This window comes from Somniosus microcephalus, chromosome 11 (genome assembly GCF_052327205.1).
Source record: "Somniosus microcephalus isolate GS21.2 chromosome 11, FLI_Smic_1.0, whole genome shotgun sequence".
Lineage (NCBI taxonomy): Eukaryota > Metazoa > Chordata > Chondrichthyes > Squaliformes > Somniosidae > Somniosus > Somniosus microcephalus.
The window spans coordinates 183914916-183941755 of record NC_140997.1 but is presented as its reverse complement, the minus strand read 5'-3'; the positions used below and the strand labels follow the sequence as shown (position 1 = coordinate 183941755).

Genomic DNA, 26840 nt, shown 5'->3' with positions numbered 1-26840 from the left:
TGCCTCATCCAGTAAACATGCATCTAGGGAGAAAAAGGTATTAAAAGTGCACAGATTATGGAAAAACTACAATTGGAGGGAAAGCCCGTCAACTTTTACGAACCAGTGATTTCACTTTCATTATCAGATTGTATCAGGCTGTACAGTATCAGAAGGTTCTGAAATTTTATAGAACTTTAAAAAAGCGGAGGGAATGGGACTAATTGGATCGCTCTTCGAAAGAGCCGCTGCAGACTCAATGGGCCGAATGGCCGCCTCCTGGGCTGTACTATTCTATGATTCTATAAGTTATGTAGTTGTAGTGACATGACTGGGCACATTTCAAGTATGTACTAAAATAAGAGTGGAATACATTTTGTATTTTAATTAACAACTTGTTTTACTGACTTAGTTCAAAAATAGAACAAAATTATGCTGTTTACTATAATATCCCATAATGTACAAAATCCAGTATTTTATTGTCAACTGGTCTTGTGAAAATCTTTGTATTCCAGGGAGCAACACCTTTCTTGCAAGAGCAAGGCAAAACATTTTATTTCCAATCATACGCTGACAGCCACTAACCTGCATAAACCACTTTACGCCTCACAGTAAGATTAACGTGGCCCTGTTTGGCTGCTTGTTGCATTAACTGAACCACGAGCTGGTGGGACTTTCCAACTACGGCTGTGCCATCCACACATATCAGCTCATCGCCCGAGCGCAGCCGTCCATCTGCATCGGCAGCGCCTAGGGGCACAATATGGCCAATGTAGATCTGTAGATCAATAGGAAGAAGAAAAGTTGATGAAGACACAGTATCATTAACTTGGTGCTAAGGATGGTTCGAGGTCCGTCACAATGCTCAGCTCCCACAATGTTCAATTGATTAAGTGTAGCACAATGAATTCCCATTTTTCACAGCTAAATGTACTAGGAGAAAGAAATTGAAGAAAATAAATGCCCAATGGACTTCTGGTAATAGCCCATTAACTGGCTATAGCAATTTTAAAATGGGGATATTAGGAGATGTATGAAACAAAACAGATAGGATACATACATTCGCCAGGCATCCATCACCAAACTAACAATGGTGCTCACTAAAGAAGTGGCATTTTGGGCTCATCACGTATGCCAGTCTCATCCAGGTGCAAATACTGTGTTCCTTTTACTGTTCAGCAAAATAAAACATTGCCACTGACTTCGTGCTTTTACTGGAGTGTATGCGAGATAATACAAAAATGTGTAGCCTATGAGAAATGCTGGATCATTATCTGGAAGAACTGCAGTGATTTTACTGTCTAAAGCCAAAGGCTCAAGAAGCACATTAACACATGAAGAGTGGATTTTCCATGGGAAACTAAAATAGGAACGTTTTTCAGGAACCCAACCGCATAGTTTGCAAAGCGCAATTCATCAAAATGATCATTCACAACATTTAACATTTCTTGCGTCAGCTGCAGTGATTATACAAACTTTAGTGAGAAGACACCATGTAATCACAATCTGCATGTTTACAGCACGAAAAAGTGAAAATGAGTCCCTCAAACCTCAACAAGGAATTTTTAATGGAATAACAGATGCAACGATGCATGATTCAGCATTGATATCTAGAAACCTACACAGCAGGGAATCTTTGTTCAGCTTCTTAAAATACTGATAACCTTCAAACAGCCATAGCTACACAATTGAGTACAGTTTTAAACTTAAGCGAACTTTTAGTATTTAAAATTCTAAATCCTGATTTAGTTGATGTTGAAAATCTTTTTAATACCTTCGGGGGAATTTAAACCCCCCAAAAACGGATGGGTTGGGGTTGGGTGGGAGGTTAAAGTGTTAAAAACCTGAATCTCGACCCCAGCTCACCCACTTCCAATTTTAACAGGAGGCGGGTTGGCACTTTAAATATTATAATGAGGCGATGAAGCCTCTGATTTAACCTGCTGTGCAGGTTTAACTGTGGCCGGCCAGGGATCCCGGGCCTCGGGATTCGTGATAGCTGCAGCGAGGCGAGGACAACCTCGAGGAGCATTCCTTGTTGGCCAGGAGGAGCAGGAGTGCTTCCTCCCAGCCCCCTAAACTCCTCCGCCATCAGCTCCCCCACCCCCCACCTGATCAGAGATCGGAACTCCCCCACCTCGGGTCGGGGCTCGCACCTACCTGACGTTCCCCACCTGACTGGAAGCCAGCCTGTCAATCAGGCTGACTTCTGGGCAGGGAACCTGTCGTGACGTCACACGTACACTGTGGCGTTTAAACTCCACAGCGGCGGGGAAATGAGGTTTCCCATGTTCTACCGGGCCCCACACCCCCGCTGGGTCCAAATGTAAAAATTCTGGCCCTTGTTTCAGTTTTGCAAAAGATGAAACAATGGAACCTAATCCTTGTAAAAAGATCAGATTTCAAGACCTGAATTTATGAAAAAAGATCCTGAAATATTCGCCTTTTTAATGCAGGTAAGTTAAGTTTATTATTTTTTTAAATTCTGATTGACGATTCTGGAAGAAATTTTAACACAGGTAGGTGGTTTTTGGTTTGTTCAGTTCAGTTCAATCTGCTATAACCATCAGACTATATAACAAAAACAGATAGCACGTTATTAATAACGCACACCGCACTTAAAGCAGTAAATGTTGTGTTTTGGATGTGTAAGGGTATAGAGGAGGTAGAGCTAAGTAGCACTTTGTGAAATTGGGCTCACATATGCATTTCTAAGCAAAGAAGGGAAGAACTTCAATACAAAGCGCAACTTCTGCGAAGTTAGTCGAAAAACTCCTGATGCTACTGGAGCAGCATCAGTGACTTCAAAACATTAACATTGGTACAGAATTTAACTTGGCATTCAGGAGGGTTCTGATCCACATTAAGAAACAGGAAAAATATTTAATCTTTGTTATTAGCTGAAAGGGAGGAAAGAACATAAAGTGGCTGGAATTTTCAGAGGTAAGAACGGGTGGGTTGGAGGCGTGGGGAGAATTGAAAGTTGAAAAAATATTAACCCCAACCCACTCACTTTCACCTTTCACTTAGGCAGGATGGGGGTGGGTGCGGGCAGCCAACCCGCTGCCAGGAGGCAGGTTGGCAATTTACATATTATAATGAGGCCTGAAGCCTCTACTTTAACCTGCTTTGCAGGTTTTACTGCAGGCGGCTGGGGATCCTGGGGCTCGGAACTCCCGGTGGCTGCGACGAGGTGGCCTCAGCCTCGGGTAGCAATCCTTGTGGGCCGGGAGGAGCAGGAGTGCTTCCTCCCACTCCCGCTCCCGCCCCCACCCCCCCACCAACCATCCTGGGCCCAGCACTTACCCGTTGCTGTGGCCTTCTTTGCAGAGTTCTCAGCACGACTGGAAGCCAGCTTGTCAATCAGGCGGAGTTCCGGGTGGGGAACCCGCCCCTGACGTCTCACGCATGCTGTGGAAACTCCACAGCGTGACGGGAAATCCGGGTTTCCCATCGTCTCCCGGGTCCCCCTGCACCGTGTGGGTGGGACCCAGGAAAATCCAGCCCGATATGATTGTTGTACTCCCTCCTTCTGTAAGGTGAGAAACTTCAAAATGGATGTGATGTAAGAAAACTACTAGGCACTTGGTCTGAGTATTAAACAAGGCTTTAATCAACTGGTTTTCAACATGGAGATCTAGTTGTGTCCTTCACTAGTTCCTGTTAAAGAATGTCCTGAGCAAGCTGGGCCCATGCCCGAGTATTTATACTCTCCCTGGACAGCGCCACCAGCAGGCCGCCCAGTATTACTTCATAAGTCATTTCCACATGAATGACAAGATTCATGTCAGGATGTACATTATTCTGTCCTACATAATGAACTCAAATTAACTCCATGTGTTCAGCCCATGTATCAGATAAGACTGAATCTACTAAACTGGTCTCAAACGCTAGTATGCAGCCATTAAGTGGTGTATTACTTGTGTGTCATTTTAAAATGGTAAAGTACTGCCTCAATTTCACATCAGACCTGATGCAGGAAAAGGGCAGATCTTATTTCCCTACATATAGCATCACAAACAAAATATCCAGCAATAGTAAACCATCTTTAATTACTCACTGGCTCCCCTGGCTCATTTCCACCAAGTATCCTAAATCCAAATCCAGTTTCTTTTCTCCAGAGGAAAATATCTTGCTCTTGGTAATCGGGAACTGTGGGAAAAGCATATAGATGTCATAACATCACACATGTGTGAAAACATAATGAAGGTCAATTGGTTTCCATTAACAACTGGACAGAGACAGTATTTTGTTTGCTGTTCTGACAGTTTTATGTGCTTTAGAATGGTTCAGCAAATGGCACTATCAAATTAAAGGCTTCCATTGTTTGAATCGGTGTCACCATCCCCAATTGATTTTAGGTCTAAATCACAGGCTGCGGTTCTAGTGTTGCAATTTACTGCAACAGCTTGATTGTGAATCACAGCAATGTCTCCGAGATGGCTGTAGGGTAGAAATTCAATAAGGACATTGCTGGCAATAAATCCCACACACTTTGGCCACACCTCACCTTCTTTCTTAGTGGTGGATAGCAGGCATTCACCATTACAATTATACCAATAGGATTCTAAACTGCTTCAATGGAAGCTTTTTAAGCATTTGACAAACATACATGGTGAACTGGTTTATATTCGTGGAGAAATCAAACCTCAGTCCTCGCATATTTCTACTGTGCATTTTCAGCTGGTTAAAGGCTGAGTGAAATGAGTGACCCAATTGGTCAAAAAAGTAGGTATTAATAATAAATAAAAACAGAAACTGCTGGAGATACTCAGCAGGTCAGGCAGCATCTGTGAAGAGAGAAACAGAGTTAACGTTTCAGGTCGATGACCTTTCATCAGAACTGGAAAAAAGCAGGAAATGGAACAGATTTTAAGCAAGTGTAGGGGCTGAGAAAGGGGAGAGGGGATGAAAGAACAAAAGGGAAGGTCTGTGATAGGATAGAAGGCAGGAGAGGTTAAGAGACATTAAGAGATATTCAAGGCAAAAGGAGATGGTAATGGGACAGGTTAAGAAACAAAGGATGGCTCTGGATGAAGTGTATACAGGTAGACTATCCTTTATCCGAAAACCTCGGGACCAGCCGTGTTTCGGTTTTCGGAAAATTTTGGATTTCGGAAGGTGGGTCGGCGGGGGTCGGGGTCGGCGGGGGTGTCGGCGGGGGTCGGGGTCGGCGGGGGTCCGCGGCGGGGGTCGGGGTCCGCAGTCGTGGCTTGTCCGTCGCTGCTAGCCTGGAATGCAATGAAGTTCCGCATTTCCACCAACAGGTCGTCGTGCTCGGTCGGAACAGGGGCCGGCACCGCCGCGGGCTCAGCGCTCTCGTTGCTTTTGAGCCTTTGGAAGAGAGTCAGGTGGTTCCGCGGGGGGGGGTCGGCGGGGGGTCGTGCGCACGACTTACGCTGACCCTCTGCTCAGCGTAAGTCGGCGGGGGTCGGGGTCGGCGGGAGTCCGCGGGGGGGTCGGCGGGGGTCGGGGTCGGCGGGGGTCCGCGGGGGGGTCGTGCGCACGACTTACGCTGACCCTCTGCTCAGCGTAAGTCGTGCGCCACTCTGGTCATGTCGCTGACCGAAAAAACCTTCGGTTTTTAGAGGGTTTCGGTTTTCGGAAGTTCGGATAAAGGGTAGTCTACCTGTATTGCGCCGGCAGAATGAAAGGCAGCTGCCATGTGGGAGAGAAAAGACACAAACAAAAGGTGTGGATAAAAAATATATATATGATAGGGACCGAGTTTATGATCTGAAATTGTTGAACTCTATGTTGAGTCCAGAAGGCTGTAAAGTGCCTAATCAAAAGAAGAGGTGCTCTTCCTCGAGCTTACGCTGAGCTTCAGTAGAACAATGCAAGAGGCCGAGGACGGAGAGGTCAGAGTGGGAGTGAAGCGGTGAATTAAAGTGACAGGTGACCGGAAGCTTGGGGTACCCCTTATGGACTGAACGGAGGTGTTCCGCAAAGCGGTCACCCAATCTGCGTTTGGTCTCCCCAATGTAGAGGAGACCGCATCGTGAGCAGTGAATACAGTATACTAAATTGCAAGAAGTACAAGTAAATCGCTGTTTTATTTCAGATTTCCAGCATCTGCAGTATTTTCTTTTTGTATTTGTGTAAGCAGGTATTAATGTCTGCATTGCTAAGATGACCATGTTTTACTGATGGTAATAATGCACATACCCGCAAGTTTAGTGCTGAATAGCAGGTATACTTTAATCACCTACCTGTCACCTTACTTCAGCAAACATCCCGCGAACAATTACTATATCAGCAATCATTTTATATGTACTTAACTACCCCAAATTTTGTTCTGCATTACTCATCAAAGTCCTGGTACCACGGTTCACAATTAACTTGTCAACAGGATGAATGCAAAAGCAAAAAAGGAGACACAAGTGGTTGTTATGTTAAACTGATCTCTAGCCTGTGCTGAGTTAGCTGAGCTCAGGCTGGGAGTACTGCATTGGACCTCAGTGTCTTGAAGGCAAGGGAAGGCAAAAAAAATTCAGCCAAGGGTCTGCTATTCACTGACCTCTGCTGGAAAGTTTGCATATGTGAACATTGAACAAGGGCAGGACCAGGCTTGGCTGTGATGTCTCCTACTGTTAAATAGCCTACAGACCCTCACTGTTAGCAAGTATTAGAAGATTTCCAGCGACTGTGGTACCAAACCCCAGTATGAGTCACCATCTCCCTCATACACTATTCTTTTCACCCTCAGCTTCCTCAGTTTCTCTCATGTTTTGTCCCTTCACCCCCATTAGCTCTTTGCATCTCTACAGACAAATTGAAGAGAAAACATTTACCAATGTGAAAGGAAGGAAGATACTGAAATAATAATAATAGTCTACAATTACACCATTTCCTATGTGATAACAAGTACTAGGGTAAATATTGGGATAAAGTACAAAAAGTAAATACTTGAGAAATATGCTTAAAATAGGGGCAAGAAAAAGCAGGTAAAATAAAAATAAAATTCGAAAAGAAGAAAATTAAAGACTTCTCAAGAAGAAAAGGCAAAGGTTTGAGGCATACAGGAGCATAGAAATAAAAATAGGAATCTAAATGCAAACAGTAAGTTATACTAAAAAAGGGAAAGAATTGCAACATCTCTTGCTTGAAACTCCCACTATTAATGGTGGGTTTCCACAATCTGGCCATCAAGAAATAGACTCTGAATCTCAGGATTTTGCCACCCATTATGAAGATTTTTTTTTATTCATTCATGGGATATGGGTGTCGCTGGCAAGCCAGCATTTATTGCCCATTCTTAATTGCCTTGAGAAGGTGGTGGTGAGCCGCCTCCTTAAACCGTGTCTCCATGCACCTGCTGCCCTTGTCCTTCTAGCTGGTAGAGGTCGCGGGTTTGGGAGGTGCTGCCGAAGAAGCCTTGGCGAGTTGCTGCAGTGCATCTGGTAGACGGTGCACACTGCAGCCACGGTGCGCCGGTGGTGGAGAGAGTATCTGGCTGTGTCTCTCCTCAATCCTACTATGTCTGCAAATGCTTATTTCTTTGTGGTGTCACTAGCCATTAAAAAGTTCATTCACATCTGTGATTAACTAGTAGCTTTCCTGCAGGAAATGATCAATCTGTGTAGCAGGATTACAAATCACATCTGTCGAATGAAACCATCAAGAATGTTTTTTGGTGCTAATATGGTAACTGGAGCAACTAATAACACAACAGTCTAAATGCATTTATTATATTAGTATCTCAATTATCATTGTTATTCCATGTAGTACAGCAGCTAACTGTCATGGATTTATAATTACCGATTCTCCATTAGCAATGCTATGATGATTAAAACTCAGTTAGTTTAAAGGTAAATCATTTTCTTGGACACAAGTGCACAGCCACCATGTAGGATTCTGTTACCATTTACATATTGCCAGGCAGACCTCTGGCTTTAGCCTGTCTGGAGCAAATGGCTCTGCTGGGAATGCCAATATGCTCCTGTTCTCTCAGCAGCTTTCAACAGATTGCCATTTGCTCCATCTGTACCTCGAACAACTGCAACAATGTACAAAAGTCCTCCCTTGCATCAAGACGAGAGAGAGTTCACAACCAAAGAAGTATACTATGATCCACAGCGTCGCAAATACTGACTGGGTCTCCATCAATCGCATATTGATATGAGATTCCTATTTGTTTTAAAAATATTGTAGAAATTTAAAAAAAAGCTGTTTGGCTACAGTGACAGGAGAGCAACAGCAATGGGAAAACTCAATGAGAGTCACGTCAATGTGCAACTTGAGGTGTGGAGGGAACAATGAGCTAGGGAGCTGCAGGGTAGAAGCAACTGGTCACCACTGAAGTTGTAATTGAGGCCCCTTGAAGGAAGAAGACAGGAGCCATTATGAAAATACAACACAGAGCCAGAAAGCTAAAGAAATACTAAAGGAAGATATACAAAGGTTTTTGGCGTTGATGTTTTATGGCAGATCTGAGATCTTGATTATTGTTAATTTGGTGGTGTTGTTCATACTTATAAATTATTGCAACAACGTTGGATGGGGAAATCAGATAGTTGGGAAGATACATTGGAGTCATGAATGCTGTGCCGCATACCTGTTAGACTATCTCACACAGAGGTAGACTATCTCACACAGAGGTAAACTCATGGAACATTTGTGTCCAGCAAGTAGTCGAGAATAACTCCAGAATGGCCAGGGAGGGGGATGGAACCAGTGGCTGGAGAATGGAGTTTGTGCCGGAGGCCAAAGACAATGGCCCCCAGCCAATTCGATTTCTAACTCTTTGCCCAGATTGTTACTGCAGGTGGTTGAACAGTAAAGGGAAATGCTATGGGGTTTTTAAATTGTGATGCGAGACTGAAAATGGGAACTATTCTTGCTGGTACTCATCTTTAGTAACTAGCTACAGTAGTTTTAAATGGTGCTGTTCTACAGCTCTCAATTTGTTTCTTGCACTGCATTTTGACAGAATAACACTAAAGCCTTACTTCTGAACATTTCCATGGACACAGTTAAAGGCAATGTCACAGGACAGTTACACATTGAACAGTTAGACACCAACAGTGGCAAAGTTATAAGTGGAGCCCACTCCTCTTTAGTTCACAGCGTAAAACAATTATAGTTTTATAGTCCTTTGCTGAGCTGCCGAGAGGCATTTTCTGCATGTTTTAGTGATGACCTGCGACAACATTAACAATGTGACATTTGGTAATGCCAGTGAACTCAATGAATCCAGTAGAAATTAATCCTGAATTGTAGGGTACATAAATGCAAAGGACACAAATGTCAATCTTTGCGTGCTCATTACAATTGCATTTCTGGTGAAAGAGATACAGTTAGTCAAATGAAAGAATGCATGCTTTAAATTTTTCTCAGTACTTACGCCTACTTTCATACATGCTTCTCGACTGGGCCCAGATTTTAAAAGGATCCGGCTTCCTTTGCACAGAGTTATCGGTTTGATCCAGTGCTGGTGCCTCGTTTGAAGGGTAATCTGGAAGCCCAGGGGCGCCCAGGACTGGTGAAGCAGTGTGTGTGCTCCGCTGGCTGGAGACACTGTGCTGGGAGCTGTTCTGGCTGTCCTTTCTTTCCCGTGCCTGCTGCAATTATTCAAGAGAACAGAAGGTCACTCCAGCTTTTCAGTGAGTGTTCTGAATCGATACAATGCTCCCATTTTGAAAAACAGCTCTCCTCAAAGTTCAGTTGTTGACTACAGCTAGGTACTTTACAGCAGCCCATCATAAAAAGTGTACACCCCATTGAATAGGGAGCTACGACAATCCTGCTTGTTCGAACACTTCATATATTTCTAACGATTGGAGTACAAGTGATGCATTTTATATCAGGTTCAAAAATACACAATAGGATTTTGCTTTCTTCGAACAGAAAGCTTAGGTATCCTTCAAAAAAATTACAAAACACACTGCAAGTGAACATATTCCATGCACACAGATGTATTCTGCCAAAGGGTTAATTTATTTGAAACTGACAAAGAAGCACATGAAGGCTGACATTTCTATGATTTGATAGCGAATGCAACCACGCTTCCCCTTCACAGACTTAATACAATCTGACAATGGAGTGGGCCTGAAGTTACTTTAATGTGACTTTAATCAGCGTTGCCTTGCAACCATTAGAAGTGCATTAATTATCTATTTTAGGAATTTCTTCGTGGTCGAGGGAGGAACATACACCGAGACTTGGGATGAGAAAACAGGAGATTTATTGTGCGTCAGTCTCAGCTTCTACATCCCAGTCTGCAGTACAATCTGATCAGCCATTTCAGCCAAACAGAGGTGGCATGTTCATAAATAACACAGACACACACAGCTCAGTAATATCTGAGGGAAATTCATAATCAGAAGAAAGAATATGGAAGAGAGCAACACATTACTGAGCAGACAGCTGACATGTCCTTCATGAGTCCACAGATGCACAATGAGAAAAGACAACGGGCTTTGTATTAAACTTACCGACTTTGGGCTTTTCTTGGGAGGCAGTCCTGTGAAACAGCAAAAACAAAAAGACACATTCAGGATCACAGCAATAACACAACCTTTAAAACAACACAGGAAATCCTCTAAATGTGTGTAATGAGTATGTAGCTCTTGGACTATGTTAAGTTCCGTGTCAGCCGTTGTGTTCGGAGTCTGATCAGATCAGATTATAGCACGATGAACCCTAGGTGCATCACTTATGCTGACTCGTGAATCAGCAGCCTCGAGGCTAGCAGTCTAAACAAGTCTGCGTGACCTAGGAAACCAAATTCTGCAGCAGAAGCAGAAAATATTCTACAGCATCGGTTATGGAGACATTGTAAAAGCAACATCAAATGAAAGGAATCTTCCCGTTCAAATAGTAGAAATTCAAAGTCCTCTTATTTCTCTGTCGCTTCCATACTTGTACAGCTTCAGAACATTTTTTATTCACAAACTTGTGCAGGCAGCCCATCATTCATAGTCTAATGGCTACACAACCCATCACCCCCTCCTTGTGAATTGATACTGTATGATAGTACAGACGTGACAGAGATGCTGCAGTGGATGGAAGTTCTCCATTTACCTAACGTATTGACACCTATGGTAGCCATGTCAAACACAAAAATATAAATGTTCATATGAAATAATCATGTTCACAAAGAAAAACATATACATTGATCTTTATACTCTTGTACCTTTTTCCTTATGTTGCCTACAAAACAGGTTACCTCCAAGGAGGAATTGTCCAACCCTCCCATCACAATGCTTCTCCATGGTTGCTACCAACAGTGTATTAAGATCAGCCAGCAAGAGATGCAGCTCCTTTAGGAGGGACTGGTCCCTTGTGTACCTCTGAAATAGAGTGCTCCAACCAGCAACCAGCCAGGATTATGGACAACTCTCAAAGTATAGTAAAGGTCGGCAAGTTCAAATTATATTAGAGCTCGAATTTAACAGTCAAACTCTTTTTTTTTAATTGTTAGGATTATTATCCTCTTTTTAATTTTAGAAAATCTAAAATTTCCAGAAATGAGAGAGATTATAAATAGCAAGCCTGTGCACTCATGTCAGTACACCAACAGTTAAAAACTTCCTCTGGCTCATTTTAGACATTACCAAAAACACAGAGAAGGTTCCAGATACAGAGCTTGACAGGTTTCCACTCGATGCCAGAGCTCGGAACTTCCAGAAGCCGAGTCATTACCATGTTTAATTGTACCAGTATGTAGTTCACAGCATCACACAGACACATGTACTATATATAATTTATCTGTGCTATTAAAAGATGATTGGAACAGCTGGAAGCCTGATTTAAAATGTTATTTAGTTATAGGTATTTGACAATTCATGTAAGGTCTATAAATCATTCCTAGCCTGACTGCTGTCGATGGATGTCGTTTCTCTCATGTGGCAAATTAAGAGATTAATGAGGGAGCAGTTTGGGTAGGACATGCAGTTTTTGTTATCTCCCTCCCCCACCCTCCTTTTATATACTTCATATACTATTCCCAACCACAGGAGATCATAATTCCAGGCCTCTGACAGTGTTTGAGTTAGGTGTCAGCTACTGCGTGAGGAAGGTCTAGCTTCATCTGCCTGCTGATTACCTCTCCCTTCCTGAAAAGTACCCATATTCATTTCAATTAGGAGTGCAAATCACAGCTGGCTTTTCCCCTCTCTGTCCAAGGGCACTGAGGCCAATTGTAGCACCCTGAACGGTAACCCAGCTTAGGTCAAAAATTGACCAGTAGACCTTCCTGGTCTGTAGGTCTCAGTACAGCACACAAAGCATGTACCCATTAGCCACTAGTGAGGGGTGGCTTGAGGTTTTTTGTTGGGGAGAGGGGAAGACTTTTAAAAAAATCGAATCTCTCTCCCATCAAAACCTAAGTAAAATCCATATTTCTAAGACATATTTAATCAGTATTTATCTGCCTCTAACCAGTAGGCACATATCACACTGAATATCATGGAAATCGTATTTGTACAAACCAACACCACTTATTCAAATGTTGATGTTTATTATTTTTTGACTGCACTGGGAAGGTGCATCACTTTATAAATAGTTTACTGTGCCTGTATCTTTCCCACACCAGTGATAAGCTGATTAGTTGTCAGCTATCGGAGTGCAGTGCACCCCAGGTCAAACCGAAAAATGTCAAACTCAGCAGACAAAATATTAAACCATTTAAGGTAAAATTATCACATTCATGGCATCCACTAGACAAATGTCAAGACAGATAAAGACTCAATGTGATGGCAGCATGAGAGGTGTGGTCTCCAGCAGAGCGCCCCATCTGTCAGTGCTGGCATCAAAAACACGGATATTAACCATTTACAGTGCACCTGGCCAAATGGCTTTATTCTCAACATTTCACTACTTCATGTGTGATTTGGCTATCAAAACCTGCTTTCTTCCCCCTGCTCTCCTCAGATTTTTCTCCTTACCCCTCCTCTCTGGAGACAGCAAATCCTGCTGAAATGTAATTCCACTGAAGCATCCTGGCACCTCATTCAAGACCTCATTCTCTGAGATGAGTTTGGAACAAATGAGTTGCCATCACATCTGATCCCAATCCTGTCATCGCTCACGAGCACACACAGTCAATTTGACAACAATCAAGGTCAGAAAGCTTGGTTAACTTTTGCTCTCCTCAACCTTGAGGTACCAAGGCCAACTGAAGCATTCGCACAGGACTGACCAACTCAGCACAGATTAAGGTCGTCCAGCTCTGCCTGGTTCAATGCCACACCATGTAATGCATTTACCACCATTCAACCACAGGTGAAACAGCTCAATGGCTCTTGTTGCTTGTGATGAGCCATGACGTATGGAACAAGAAAATGTGAAACCTTTTTCACCCAGAGGGTGGTTGGAATGTGGAACTCAATGCCTGAAAGGGTGGTGGAGGCAGGAACCCTCACAACATTCAAGAAGCATTTGGATGAGCACTTGAAATGCCATTGCATACAAGGCTATGGACCAAATGCTGGAAAATGGGATTAGACTGGACAGGGATGGATGGGCGGCGCAGACACGATGGGCCGAAGGGCCTCTTTCTGTGCTGTAAAACTCTATGACTCTATGACTAACGTACTGGCAGAGGGGGAAAGACAGAAACCTGAACCCACTGGTAGAAAATAAATTGCGGTCTAACTGCTGGTAACATCATAAATGAGAGAAGGAAAATACTTACATAGATAAACACCTGATCAGAAACATCCCAATTTATTATTAATATATAAAAATACAATTAGAATCATAGAATCTTACAGCACAGGGTAGATAGAAAGGAACTTTTCCCTTTAGTAGAGGGGTCAATAACCAGGGGGCATAGTTTCAAGGTAAGGGGCAGGAGGTTTAGAGGGGATTTGAGGAGAAACTTTTTCACCCAGAGGGTGGTTGGAATCTGGAACTCATTGCCTGAAAGGGTGGTAGAGGCAGGAACCCTCACAACATTCGAGAAGCATTTGGATGAGCACTTGAAACGCCATAACATACAAGGCTATGGACCAAGTGCTGGAAAATGGGATTAGAATAGACAGGGCTTGATGGCTGGCGTGGACACGATGGGCCGAAGGGCCTCTTTCTGTGCTGTAAAACTCTATGACACAGAAATAGGCCATTCGGCCCATTGTGCCTGTGTCAGCTCTTGGAAAGAGCGCTCCAATTAGTCCCATTCCCCTGTTCTTTTCCCATAGCTTTGCAAATTTTTCCTTTTTGGGTATACAACCCTTTTGAAAGTTACTGTTGAATCTGCTTCCGCCACCCTTTCCAGATCAGAACAACTCGTTGCGTTAAAAACTCTCTCATCTCCACCCTGGTTCTTTTGCAAATTATCTTGAATGTGTGTCTTCTGGTTATCAACCCTCCTGCCAGTGGAAATAGATTAAATTCTCGGTCTAATTGTTTAATCTTAGATTGATACAATAATCGCAAGTTGCTGACGAGCACCTAATGCAAGAAATTTTTTGCAATTCTTTCCAATTTATGTTAGCACGCAATAGAACTTAACTAGTGGCCTCCAATGAGTGCTACAGTTGGCATACACTGCACGAAACCAGTGAAAAGGTTCCCCTGAAGTATTGGAACACACACACCGTATACCAGGCGCAAACCAGAGTACTGCAAAAATTCCGACAGCTTCATTTCAGTGGATCCATGGCAATTGCTGCCAAGGAATTGGGATGTGAGGAATTTGTTTTGTTTTTGATCTCTGCTCCCATAACTCATTTGTTATCTGCTTTTTGCAGTCTCTGATTATGATAAAATAAATAACTATGGTTTTGAAATTCAAGGTACAAAAACTGGTTTTTAGAAGTGACCTTGAGTGTTGTATCATGCATTCTAACAGTCACTTCCAGAACCCTCAGGGTCATTAATTTGCTGCCACAGCTCTCTATTGCATTCATTGCTTTGAAATCTAAATCTCCTGTATAATGCAGCCTTTGACAGTTAGGAAAAACAGGTTATAATGGTCATTCAAAAGAGGATGTTTATTTAGTTTCTTCATTACAGAGACAGATCCATGAAGAATTTGTTCAAAGTTCATGTTACTGGTGGAGCCCACTGTAGTATGCTACCTCATAGCATACATCTCATAGAGGTGGACAGGAAGGAAAGAGTAGATGAGTGACAGGCATACGGTCAGATTGCACAGAGATAAACTAGAGCGCAACGGCGATGGCAAAGAGACAGATTCCAAAAATATCCCCTTTAATATGCTCTTGATATCAATTGCTGCTGTTTGAATCATCATCTGGCAATCAGTCATGAGGGGTGACTTGCGGTACCAGGTACCCAAAGCTACAAACTCTGCCAGGAAATGTTTAGTTAAAAGCTGCACTAGCTACTTAACAATTAGAGAAACGGGAGAGAGAAAGAGTGAGTTGGCACATGTGTGTGTACAATAGTACTTTCAGTATAAAAGTGTATTCCTTTTCTCTATGATACCTAAGGAATATGTACAATTTTCCTACCTTATAAATATCCTCACTAACACTCATTTGCCCCCAGTTGGAGAGATATCATACATGAGAAATATACAGAGAAAAGAAATGGAAAGCGGACAGAATATACTGCAAATACTTTGATTGGTAGATATGGAACAATCTATCCAAGTAATAGAGACAAAAGCACTTGGGTTAGTCAAAGAACATTTAGATGCCATGACGTACTAGAGAGATGAGCTGTGAAGGGACAAATTGTTTTTCCTCATGCATGGCTTTTCCTATGTTAACTAGTTGGAATATTGAAAGTGCTGAGATGTTCACTTAAAGGGTGCACTGAAAAGTGGAGGGGTCCTGAGATATGGAGGAAACATAAAGAGAGATTTCCCAGTTTAAGATAGAGGCGAATTTTACTTCCAGGATAATATGGGTTTGCCCAGTCCAGCAAGAGGAATTCCATCAATGTGCCTCTCACAGAAAAAATGCTTGGATTTTATTAAAGCTTAACTTGCACATATTTGTCGATTTAGCCATTTTAAATCACTCAGGTGCATTTCTTATACAAAATCTTTGTGGGCAGCTTCACCCCTTCAAGATTGATTAATGGACAAATGCATAACCAGCAGAGAGTTCTATAGTGCAATTTACATTAACATTTCCCAATAATTAATCAAAACTAATTGATGATTTTTACCCCCCCCCCCCCCCAACATTGCTTTATTTTGAAAAATAGTTTCTGACTTCATTTGCAAAGTGCATGCGGGGCAGGGTTTGCAGCTTTACTGAATGGTCCCTGGCATGCTCAGGTGAGCTGGGTATCAATTTGAAGTGAACTGCTAATAATTAATAATAAATTTGTCAAATGTGACAGATTACCAGAAAATTCTAGCTCATTTACTGATACAAGACTGCAGTGAGTGATTGAGAAATTCTATAGTATTTAGGTTTGAACAAAAATCCCTCTGAGCAGCATTAACCCAGATTGTTATTTTTTTTATTACACATACCATTCTGTGGGCTGCACTTAAAAATATTTTAATGAGGAAGAAAAATAAATTCAGAGGAGAATGAAGCACATAATATTTTTCCATTAATGAAATGGGCTGCCCAACGAGATAATAGCTAGCATTAATCATGTTTTCTATTTAAGTTAGTCTATTGGCTGTACTGTATGCCAAAGCAGCATAAACTCTTCTAGGTCAGTAGTTTTCAAATTTGTCTATAAAAGGGGGGGGGGGGGCCTCCTGCAAAATATCATCACACTCCCAGGGACCTGCTGAAAATATTGAGAGCCCAAGGGACCCCGACCTAAATTTTGAAAGATAGTGTTAGCTGTCAAACAGAAAATAATGCTATTGTTGTAGAAAACAAGTTTTATCAGTACCAGTCAAGTTGCACATAGGGAATCAAGACCAAATGCAGTGTTCAGATCAAACCGGTTTAGAGGGTGGGGGGTTAATTGGGCCCAGATAGGGAAGGGTGAAGGGGCAACAGCAGCAGCTAGACGTGCAAGGCACTGTTCAGCCATGCAACAGTGATGGAGATTTTGGGCTGAGGGCAAAAAGACGCAGTTCCGGAGAGGATAGTTGGGCTGCTGACTGCTTTGATAAGGCTGAGGCCTGAATGGATGTTCTGGGTTGGGAAATTGAGAGCCTTGGGAAAGAGGCAGATTAGGTGGGAGGCTATCCATGGGATAGATCAGGGAGTATAAAAAAAGTAAAAAAAAGTATAGTTATAGAACGGTTTAAAACTTAGCTAGTTTAATGACCTATGTCAGTTGTGGCTCAGTGGTATCACTCTTGCCTCTGAGTCAGAAGGTTGTGGGTTCGTTCAAGTGCACTCCAGAGACTTTTGGACATAATCTAGGCTGACACTTCAGTGCAGTACTGAGGGAGTGCTGCACTGTCGGAGGGGCAGTACTGAGGGAGTGCTGCACTGTCGGAGGGGCAGTACTGAGGGAGTGCTGCACTGTCGGAGGGGCAGTACTGAGGGAGTGCTGCACTGTCGGAGGGGCAGTACTGAGGGAGTGCTGCACTGTCGGAGGGGCAGTACTGAGGGAGTGCTGCACTGTCGGAGGGACAGTACTGAGGGAGTGCTGCACTGTCGGAGGGGCAGTACTGAGGGAGTGCTGCACTGTCGGAGGGGCAGTACTGAGGGAGTGCTGCACTGTCGGAGGGGCAGTACTGAGGGAGTGCTGCACTGTCGGAGGGACAGTACTGAGGGAGTGCTGCACTGTCGGAGGGACAGTACTGAGGGAGTGCTGCACTGTCGGAGGGGCAGTACTGAGGGAGTGCTGCACTGTCGGAGGGGCAGTACTGAGGGAGTGCTGCACTGTCGGAGGGGCAGTACTGAGGGAGTGCTGCACTGTCGGAGGGGCAGTACTGAGGGAGTGCTGCACTGTCGGAGGGGCAGTACTGAGGGAGTGCTGCACTGTCGGAGGGACAGTACTGAGGGAGTGCTGCACTGTCGGAGGGACAGTACTGAGGGAGTGCTGCACTGTCGGAGGGGCAGTACTGAGGGAGTGCTGCACTGTCGGAGGTCTGTTCGATGAGATGTTAAACTGAGTGTGACTGGAAGCCTGTGTCCAGTGGTGTACTGCAGGGATCGGTGCTGGGTCCCTTGCTGTTTGTAGTGTACATTAATGATTTAGATATGAGTGTAGCAGGTATGATCAGTAAGTTCGCAGACGACATGAAAATTGGTGGAGTGGTAAATAGCGAGGAGGGAAGCTACAGGACGATATAGACGGGTTGGTCAGAGGGGCAGAACAGTGGCAAATGGTGGTTAAGGAGGCATATGGGATACTTGCCTTCATTAGCCGAGGCATAGAATATAAGAGCAGGGAGGTTACGACAGAGCTGTACAAAACGCTAGTTAGGCCACAGCTGGAATACTGGTCACCACACTTTTGGAGGGATGTGATTGCATTAGAGAGGGTGCAGAGGAGATTTACCAGGATGTTACCTGGGCTGGAGCGCTTCAGCTATGAAGAGAGAATGGACAGGCTGGGGTTGTTTTCCTTAGAGCAGAGAATAGGTGATAGGTGATAGTGACCATAATATGGTAAGATTTAAGGTGGTCATAGAAAAGGACAGGGGTGGGCCGGAAATAAAGGTTCTAAATTGGGGGAAGGCCGATTTTAATAGGATAAGGCAGGATCTGGCCAAAATGGACTGGGATCAGCTACTTGTAGGAAAATCTGCATCGGAGCAATGGGAGGCTTTCAGAAGGGAGATTGAGATCATACAATGGCAACATGTTCCCGTAAAGGTCAAGAGTGGTTCCAAAAACCACAGGGAACCGTGGATGTCAGGGGATATACGAGAATGGATTAGGAAAAAAAGGAGGGCTTTTGGTAGATACAAAAGGCTAAAGACGGAGGAAGCCCTAGAGGAGTACAAAAAGTGCAGGGGGATACTTAAAAAAGAAATTAGGAGATCAAGGAGGGGCCATGAAATAACACTGGCGAGCAAAATAAAGGAAAATCCGAAGATGTTTTATAAGTATATTAAGGGTAAGAGGATAACTAGGGAAAAAATAGGGCCCATTAGGGACAAAAGTGGCAATCTGTGTGTGGAGCCGGAAGATGTAGGAGGGGTTCTAAATGAATTTTTTGCATCTGTTTTCACTATGGAGAAGGACGATGTAGACATAGAAATAGGGCGGGGGGACTATGATATGCTCGAACATATTAACATCGAGAGGGAGGAGGTATTGGCGGTTTTAGCTGGCCTAAAAATGGATAAATCCCCAGGCCCGGATGAAATGTATCCCAGGCTGCTGTGTGAGGCAAAGGAGGAGATTGCGGGGGCTCTAACACATATATTCAGGATCTCTCTGGCCACAGGGGATGTGCCAGAGGACTGGAGAACCGCTAATGTAGTACCATTATTCAAGAAGGGTAGTAGGGAAAAACCGGGGAACTACAGGCCAGTGAGCCTAACATCAGTGGTAGGAAAATTATTGGAAAAAATCCTGAGGGACAAAATTTGTCTCCACTTGGAGAGGCAAGGATTAATCAGGGATAGTCAACATGGCTTTGTCAAGGGAAGATCATGTCTGACTAATTTGATTGAATTTTTTGAGGGGGTGACTAGGTGTGTGGATGAGGGTAACGCAGTGTATGTGGTATACATGGATTTCAGTAAGGCCTTCGATAAAGTCCCGCACAGGAGACTGGTCAAGAAGGTAAGAGCCCATGGAATCCAGGGTGCCTTGGCACATTGGATACAAAACTGGCTTAGTGGCAGAAGGCAGAGGGTGATGGTCGAAGGTTGTTTTTGTGACTGGAAGCCTGTGGCCAGTGGGGTACCACAGGGATCGGTGCTGGGTTCCTTGCTGTTTGTGGTCTACATTAATGACTTGGATATGAATGTAAAGGGTATGATCAGTAAGTTCGCGGATGATACAAAAATTGGTAGGGTGGTAAATAGCGAGGAGGGTAGCCTCAGTCTGCAGGACGATATAGATGGGTTGGTCAGATGGGCGGAACAGTAGCAAATGGAATTTAACCCGGAAAAGTGCGAGGTGATGCACTTTGGGGGGACTAACAAGGCAAGGGAATACACAATGAATGGAAAGACCCTAGGCAAGACGGAGGTGCAGAGGGATCTGGGTGTGCAAGTACACAGATCCCTGAAGGCGGCGGAACAGGTGGATAAGGTGGTAAAAAAGGCATATGGGATACTTGCCTTCATTAGCCGAGGCATTGAATATAAGAGCAAGGAGGTTATGATGGAGCTGTATAAAACACTGGTTAGGCCACAGCTGGAATACTGTGTGCAGTTCTGGTCGCCACACTACAGGAAGGATGTGATCGCGTTAGAGAGGGTGCAGAGGAGGTTCACCAGGATGTTACCAGGGCTGGAGCGCTTCAGCTATGAAGAGAGACTGGGCAGATTGGGTTTGTTTTCCTTGGAGCAGAGGAGGCTGAGGGGGGACATGATTGAGGTGTACAAAATTATGAGGGGCATAGATAGGATGGATGCTGAGGAGCTTTTTCCCTTAGTAGAGGGGTCAATAACTAGGGGGCATAGATTCAAGGTAAAGGGCGGGAGGTTTAGAGGGGATTTGAGAAAGAACTTTTTCACCCAGAGGGTGGTTGGAGTCTGGAACTCACTGCCTGAAAGGGTTGTGGAGGCAGAAACCCTCACAACATTTAAGAAGCATTTGGATGAGCACTTGAAATGCCATAGCATACAAGGCTACGGGCCAAATGCTGGAATATGGGATTAGATTAGACAGGGCTTGATGGCCGGCGCGGACACGATGGGCCGAAGGGCCTCTATCCGTGCTGTATTACTCTATGACTCTCTGAGAAGGCTGAGGGGGGGACCTGATTGAGGTGTACAAAATTATGAGGGGCATAGATAGGATAGATAGAAAGGAACTTTTCCCCTTAGTAGAGGGGTCAATAACCAGGGGGCATAGTTTCAAGGTGAGGGGCAGGAGGTTTAGAGGGGATTTGAGGAGAAACGTTTTCACCCAGAGGGTGGTTGGAATCTGGAACTCACTGCCTGAAAGGGTGGTAGAGGCAGGAACCCTCACAACATTCAAGAAGCATTTAGATGAGCACTTGAAACGCCATAGCATACAAGGCTACGGACCAAGTGCTGGAAAATGGGATTAGAATAGACAGGGCTTGATGGCCAGCACGGACACGATGGGCCGAAGGGCCTCTTTCTGTGCTGTATAACTCTATGACTATGAGTCTGCCCTCTCAGGTGGACATAAAAGATTCCATGACACTATTCCAATTATTGTTCGGAAGTTATTGTTTTTGCAGCTGACGTTACGTGACGTTTCATGTTGAAAACCCTTATTACAGTGCCACCTACTGAAGTTAAATTTTGACACATTTAGAATGGGTTTCCCATTATAAATCTATTGGAGCCTGACACGATAGTTTCAATGCCATTTGAAATGGAATGTTGCGATCTACTAGCTGTGGTTTTAATTTGTAATAGATACAGCAATAAAATTAATAGAACAAATACAAAATGAACAGCAAGCTGATGACCGTTGAGACCTGCTGGGATCCTCACGTAGACCCCGAATGCTCTGGAATCTCATACAGCCCGCTTTGTGATCTCCCGAGAAACAACATCAATCCTCCTGCCAACTAGTTTGAAAATAATAATAATAATAATAATCAACTTTATTGTCATTGTTAGTGCACAAGTGCAGTACAACGAAATGTAGGCTTGCGGCTCCCGAGAGTGTACATTTAGATTAAGACATTTAAACATTCAACATACATTTGGCTTGTAATACAGTAACATAAACATAACCCTAATAAAGTGCATTGGCAGATGTGCAGGCTTTAGAGTTTATTTGTGGAGTTCAGTAGGATGACAGCCCTGGGAAAGAAGCTGTTCCTAAATCTGGTCGTACGGGTGCGAATGCATCTGTAGCGTCTCCCAGATGGCAGGAGGGCGAACAGACTGTGGCTGGTATATGTGCTCTATGGTCGGTAGCCGGGTGCCGGTAATGCGTTGGGCAGTTTTGACTACCCGCTGCAGGGCTTTCCGGTCATAGTAGCTACAGCTGCCATACCATACCGTGATACAGTTCGTCAGGATGCTCTCTATTGTGCAGCGGTAAAAGTTAGAGAGGATCAGGGGTGACAGGTTACATCCCTTCAGCCTCCTTAGGAAATATAGGCGCTGCTGGGCCTTCTTCACCAGAGAGGAGGTATTGAGGGACCAGGAGAGGTCTTCCGTGATGTGGACTCCGAGGAACTTAAAGCTGTCCACCCTTTCCACCACAGCCCCATTGATGTGGATGGGGGTGTGACTTCCGCCTTTAGACTTCCTGAAGTCCACAATGATTTCTTTGGTTTTCTTGATGTTAAGGGCCAGGTTGTTATCGGCGCACCACTTCACGAGATGCTGGACCTCCTCCCTGTAGGCTGACTCATCATTGCTGGTGATCTGGCCTACTACCGTGGTATCATCCGCAAACTTGATGATGGTGTTGGAACCATGAACAGCCACACAGTCGTGGGTGAAGAGGGAGTAGAGGAGGGGGCTCAGCACACATCCTTGTGGGGCCCCCGTGTTCAGGGTCAGGGGTGGGGAGGTGTGGTTACCTAATTTGATACCTAAATAAAGCACCATATCTTAGTACTTAACAAAAATTAAATGAGTAATGCCACTTCACGCATTCTTCCCGTTCTGCCAACAACATCCAGTGGTCTATATATGAACTCAAGTGCAAGCAAATAGTAATAAATAATTCACACTAATGGCTTGCAATGCTGCTGGAAGTGAGAGCACATGCAGCTATGTTACCAAGAGCACCATCCGATGACCGTCAGGCACATGTCAAAAGTGAAAGAAACACTGGGATGCATTATTCAACAATCAAGGTATCCAGACCATAGTGAGAAGGTGACCTAATGTTACAGATTCCTGAACAGACAAATCCTTGGAGATTTGATTCAAAACCTATGTGCAATCCCGATTACAGAGAAAATATGTACAACTACACTGAAAAAAGCACCAAAGCATGTTTATGAGTACTGAGTCACCATGCAATAAAAGGGAATGTTTCCAGACATGTGAGTTCATTTTTCCATCCAGTAGCGCAGCATAAGAGCAGTGATATTTCTTGAGAATGGGCTTGTGGCTGCATTCAAAATGCAACGCCTCATATCTGCAGCTGTACAGAAGTCTAACTGGGATTGTATTACTTGTAAGCTCAACCATCACACTACACACCTGGAATGAAGGAGCTACCATTCACAACACTAATTCTCAACAATATAACCATTATTCTATGTTCTATCAAAAGCAAAAATGTTTTAGAACGAGTCAAATTAATGTCAATGCCTACTTGCCAAATCGACATTCTGTCATTTGATAAAGTTTAATTGCAGCACAAGAGCTGACCACTTCCACAGGGCAATTTGTTATTGATAGAAAAAAGTTGAAGTGTTTATTTCAACTGTTGCAATTACAGGAAGACCCTAAATATTCCTAAATCATGCGACAATAGTAAGTGCTGCATCATTTCCAGGAAATTCATCGCAATATTGAATACCTCAGGTCGGCCGAGTTGTGGAATGCAAGCATGGCGGGCTGATCTCTGTTGCGGGCTGATCTCTGTTGCCTGAGGAAGGTGTGCCTGGGGTCGAGGCTGTCAGTGACATCTAGTGGAGTGCGTTGGAAGCACAGACAAGCAGAGAGGGGGAATTGTTCAAAAACTAAAAGATGGGATGAGTAAGTTTATGGGCAAGTCTGTAATTTTGCCCCCGTGAATTATTACATTTTTTATATATTCTAAATTTATATTTAGGATATATAGTTGAGCAGGTGGCTGCATATCTAAAGAAAGACTTGAAACACTTGCATTTATATCGTGTCTTTCACAATCTCAGGATGTTCCAAAGCGCTTTACAGCCAATTAAGTACTTTTGAAGTGCAGTCACTGTTGTAATGTTGAAAACGTGGCAACCAATTTGCACATAGCAAGCTCCTACAAACAGCAGTGTGATAATGACCAGATAATCTGTTTTTGTAATGTTGACTGAGGGGTAAATATTGGTCACAACACCGGGGAGAACTTCCCTGCTCTTCTTCGAAATAGTGCCATGGGATTTTTTAACGTCCGCCCGAGAGGGCAGATGGGGCCCTTGGCTTAACGGCTCATCTGAGAAAAGTTCTTTTGGTGCAATTTGATTGAGGAGAAAACTGAATTTCGGGAGAATAGTTCCGTGCAGTATGATTGGTGAGACAATGGAAATAGTCTGTTAGAAAGCAGAAAAATGCCTGAGGCACACACACTTAACCAAATAGAGAAATAGCTGACATGATCATGATGCAAGAACTGTAATTATACAGATAGATATATTATATATATTTATAAATTAGAACATACTCTTGGTAATAACATTCATATAACAATTCTCTGCTATTTTTACGAGGACATTAGCTCATTTATTTTCAAAAGTAGAGAGAGGAATGTCATATAAATGTGAAATGTTCATCCATTATCAGATTTTAGTTCTTCTAGCTCACATATTTAACTTTCAATAATGACTTGCTTTGTATAGTTCAATTTATTTCAATAGCAAGGACAAAATAATACTTTGCCATGGCAGCAGTTAGAATCAATTTACTAATCGAACTCAGGTCATTTGAGCCATTGAGCATTGTTGCAGCAATTAAGCCCTGGACATGAATCAAACTCATAACTTACAAACATTAATGATTTCTCTCACCTCTTCCATACAGAAGTTTCCATCATTTCTCCCCCCCCCCCGAAAACAATTTATTGTGTTCACAAACTGTACAAATTAAATTATCCTATTATTTCATTGTGTTTTATACATATTGTCAAAAGTTAATCAGAAGATTAAACTCACTGCACCACAGCAAGCTCAATCATTGCGACATGCCTACCCAAGAACAGCACGCAGCAAAAGCTATTAAAGCTGTACAAGTGTAAAGAGATTTAACTAATAGCAAACTTGAACTGAATGAGCTCCGTGCCACATTCTAAAATGGTGTATAAATAGAAATTACAAAGTACAGGTGAATCGTTTTGTCCAAAGACAGGGCAACTTCAGAATTTTTCCAAAGCAATAAAGATTATTGATCATGTCGATTTTATAATTATACAATATATATATGTGTTTATGGACTGTAGGGACTAGGGAATGATTGCCAGGAGGGGATGAGCTTCACAATATGTAACTTTAGTAGAAAGTTTCAGACATATATATCCAAAATCGTCAGAATGTAGATTCAACACTCACCTCCTCGCTGAACCAGGAGTGTCACTTCACTTCCCTTGGGACATTCTAACAGTGTATCAACTACTTGATTATGGGTTAGGTTCTGGACATTCTTCTTGTTGACTTCTAGTAGGAGATCCCCTTCTTTCAGGCCACGGCAGCGCGGACCATCCACAATTTGTTTAACTCTTTGGCCACCACCTCCAGGGCTGTCTGCTATGGTAAAACCAAAACCCATAGGGCCTTTCACTATATGAACAGTTATAAGTTCAGGCTGAGTCGCTATAGAGGAAGCCAAGGAGATGTTATCATTGGGATAGCCTGTATGGGATCCATTTGATGAAACATCACCAGATGATGGACTATACGGTCTCTGGTCTTTCACTCCATTCCCATTTGCAGGAGCTGTTTGGCTACTGTGGCTTGAAAGGGAGTCATAGTTTTCTTGGCCATTGACAATAATTGGCTCTTTATCTGAAATGGCAACTGATGTCACCAAACTAGTATTCGGATCATCTGGATCAAATGGCAGAGGATAACCCCGGCAAAGTTCAAGATCCACTGTTGCACCAATTGGAATAGACTGGAAAATTTTCACAACTTGAGCATGGGTATATCCCAGCACACAACTGCTGTTTACGCTTACTATAACATCACCTAAAACAGAAAATTAGAAGAGATTAGTCACATTGATGCATCGTCAATTACTTAATTTATGCACAAGAGCTTCACAATTACATACTTAATTCACAAATGGTGTTGTGCAATGCAAAAAGATTTAATAATTTGCATAACATTTTGACAATGGCAGCAATTGAATACTGGTGAGTGCCAAGGGTAGACATACTGAATGTAACCAATAATTTAAAGTCAAGCAAAACAACCAAACAGCTATGCAGCTATAATCAAGGCCAGTGGTTTATGGTTTTCAAGGGAGACCCCAGAATCCCATGGAATAAAAATGGAATTTGACTTTTCAATCACCATAAACCGAATTATAAACAGGCAGAATCGTAGAATGCGATCCCCAAAATTCCATTTAATAACAGCACAATTTGATTTATTCAGCCACACTGCAAAGCAGTGACCCTGGTGGTAATGGAGGCTGCAGTAGGCTGGGTGGCGTTGTGGATCACAAGCTCGAATCTCAGAAATGGCTTGCATCCAAACTTCCCTGTTCATTCTCATCTTAGCTGATAAATGGAGGGCAGCATCACAGTGGGACACAACACTTCAAGAGAGAAGGAAAAAAGTGGCAGACCCAGTCCTGGTCCTCATCCCATGGAAGTGGACCTTATGTTGGCCAGAGGTTGTCATGGAGATATTTGGATCATGGATTGGCCCAACTCACTGTAGAGAAGGGGTGCAAAATAAAGGTTAAATATTTGTAAAGTACATGACTAGAATGGCTCTGCTCATTTGGTACCTGTCTCCATTTTGCCATCCAGTGCTGCAGGTCCATCAAGGACTAAACTTTTAATCTGTAGAAATTCATCAGGTTCATCACCGCCAACAACAGTAAATCCAAACCCTCGGGTGCTCTTCTTCAGTTTGGTGTTGATGAACTGCCCCTTCAGCTCTGCAGGGTTTCTTGTAAAGAAGGGCTTACCTGTTCATAGAAATGAATTGCAAATTAAATAGTTCTTGTTCAGTGTCAGGCTTCCAGCTGGGAATGAGCGAGAGAAATTGTAACTTTGTTGAAAATTTTAAACACATTGAAATCAGCGAAG

The 26840-nt window shown here is 43.3% G+C and overlaps 1 protein-coding gene across 8 annotated transcripts in view; it reads right to left on the bottom strand.

Moving 5' to 3' along the window:
* Positions 1-26840, bottom strand: part of magi1b (membrane associated guanylate kinase, WW and PDZ domain containing 1b) — a 532630-nt gene that overhangs the window by 46584 nt on the left and 459206 nt on the right. For all 8 annotated transcript variants that reach the window (XM_086001489.1, XM_086001492.1, XM_086001484.1 and 5 more), the window contains 6 exons: positions 26537-26719; positions 25132-25767; positions 10416-10444; positions 9326-9542; positions 4040-4131; positions 565-757 (listed from right to left, as the gene is read on the bottom strand). In XM_086001489.1, coding sequence (XP_085857615.1) covers positions 565-757; positions 4040-4131; positions 9326-9542; positions 10416-10444; positions 25132-25767; positions 26537-26719 — 1350 coding nt within the window. The remainder of the gene's footprint in view (positions 1-564; positions 758-4039; positions 4132-9325; positions 9543-10415; positions 10445-25131; positions 25768-26536; positions 26720-26840) is intronic.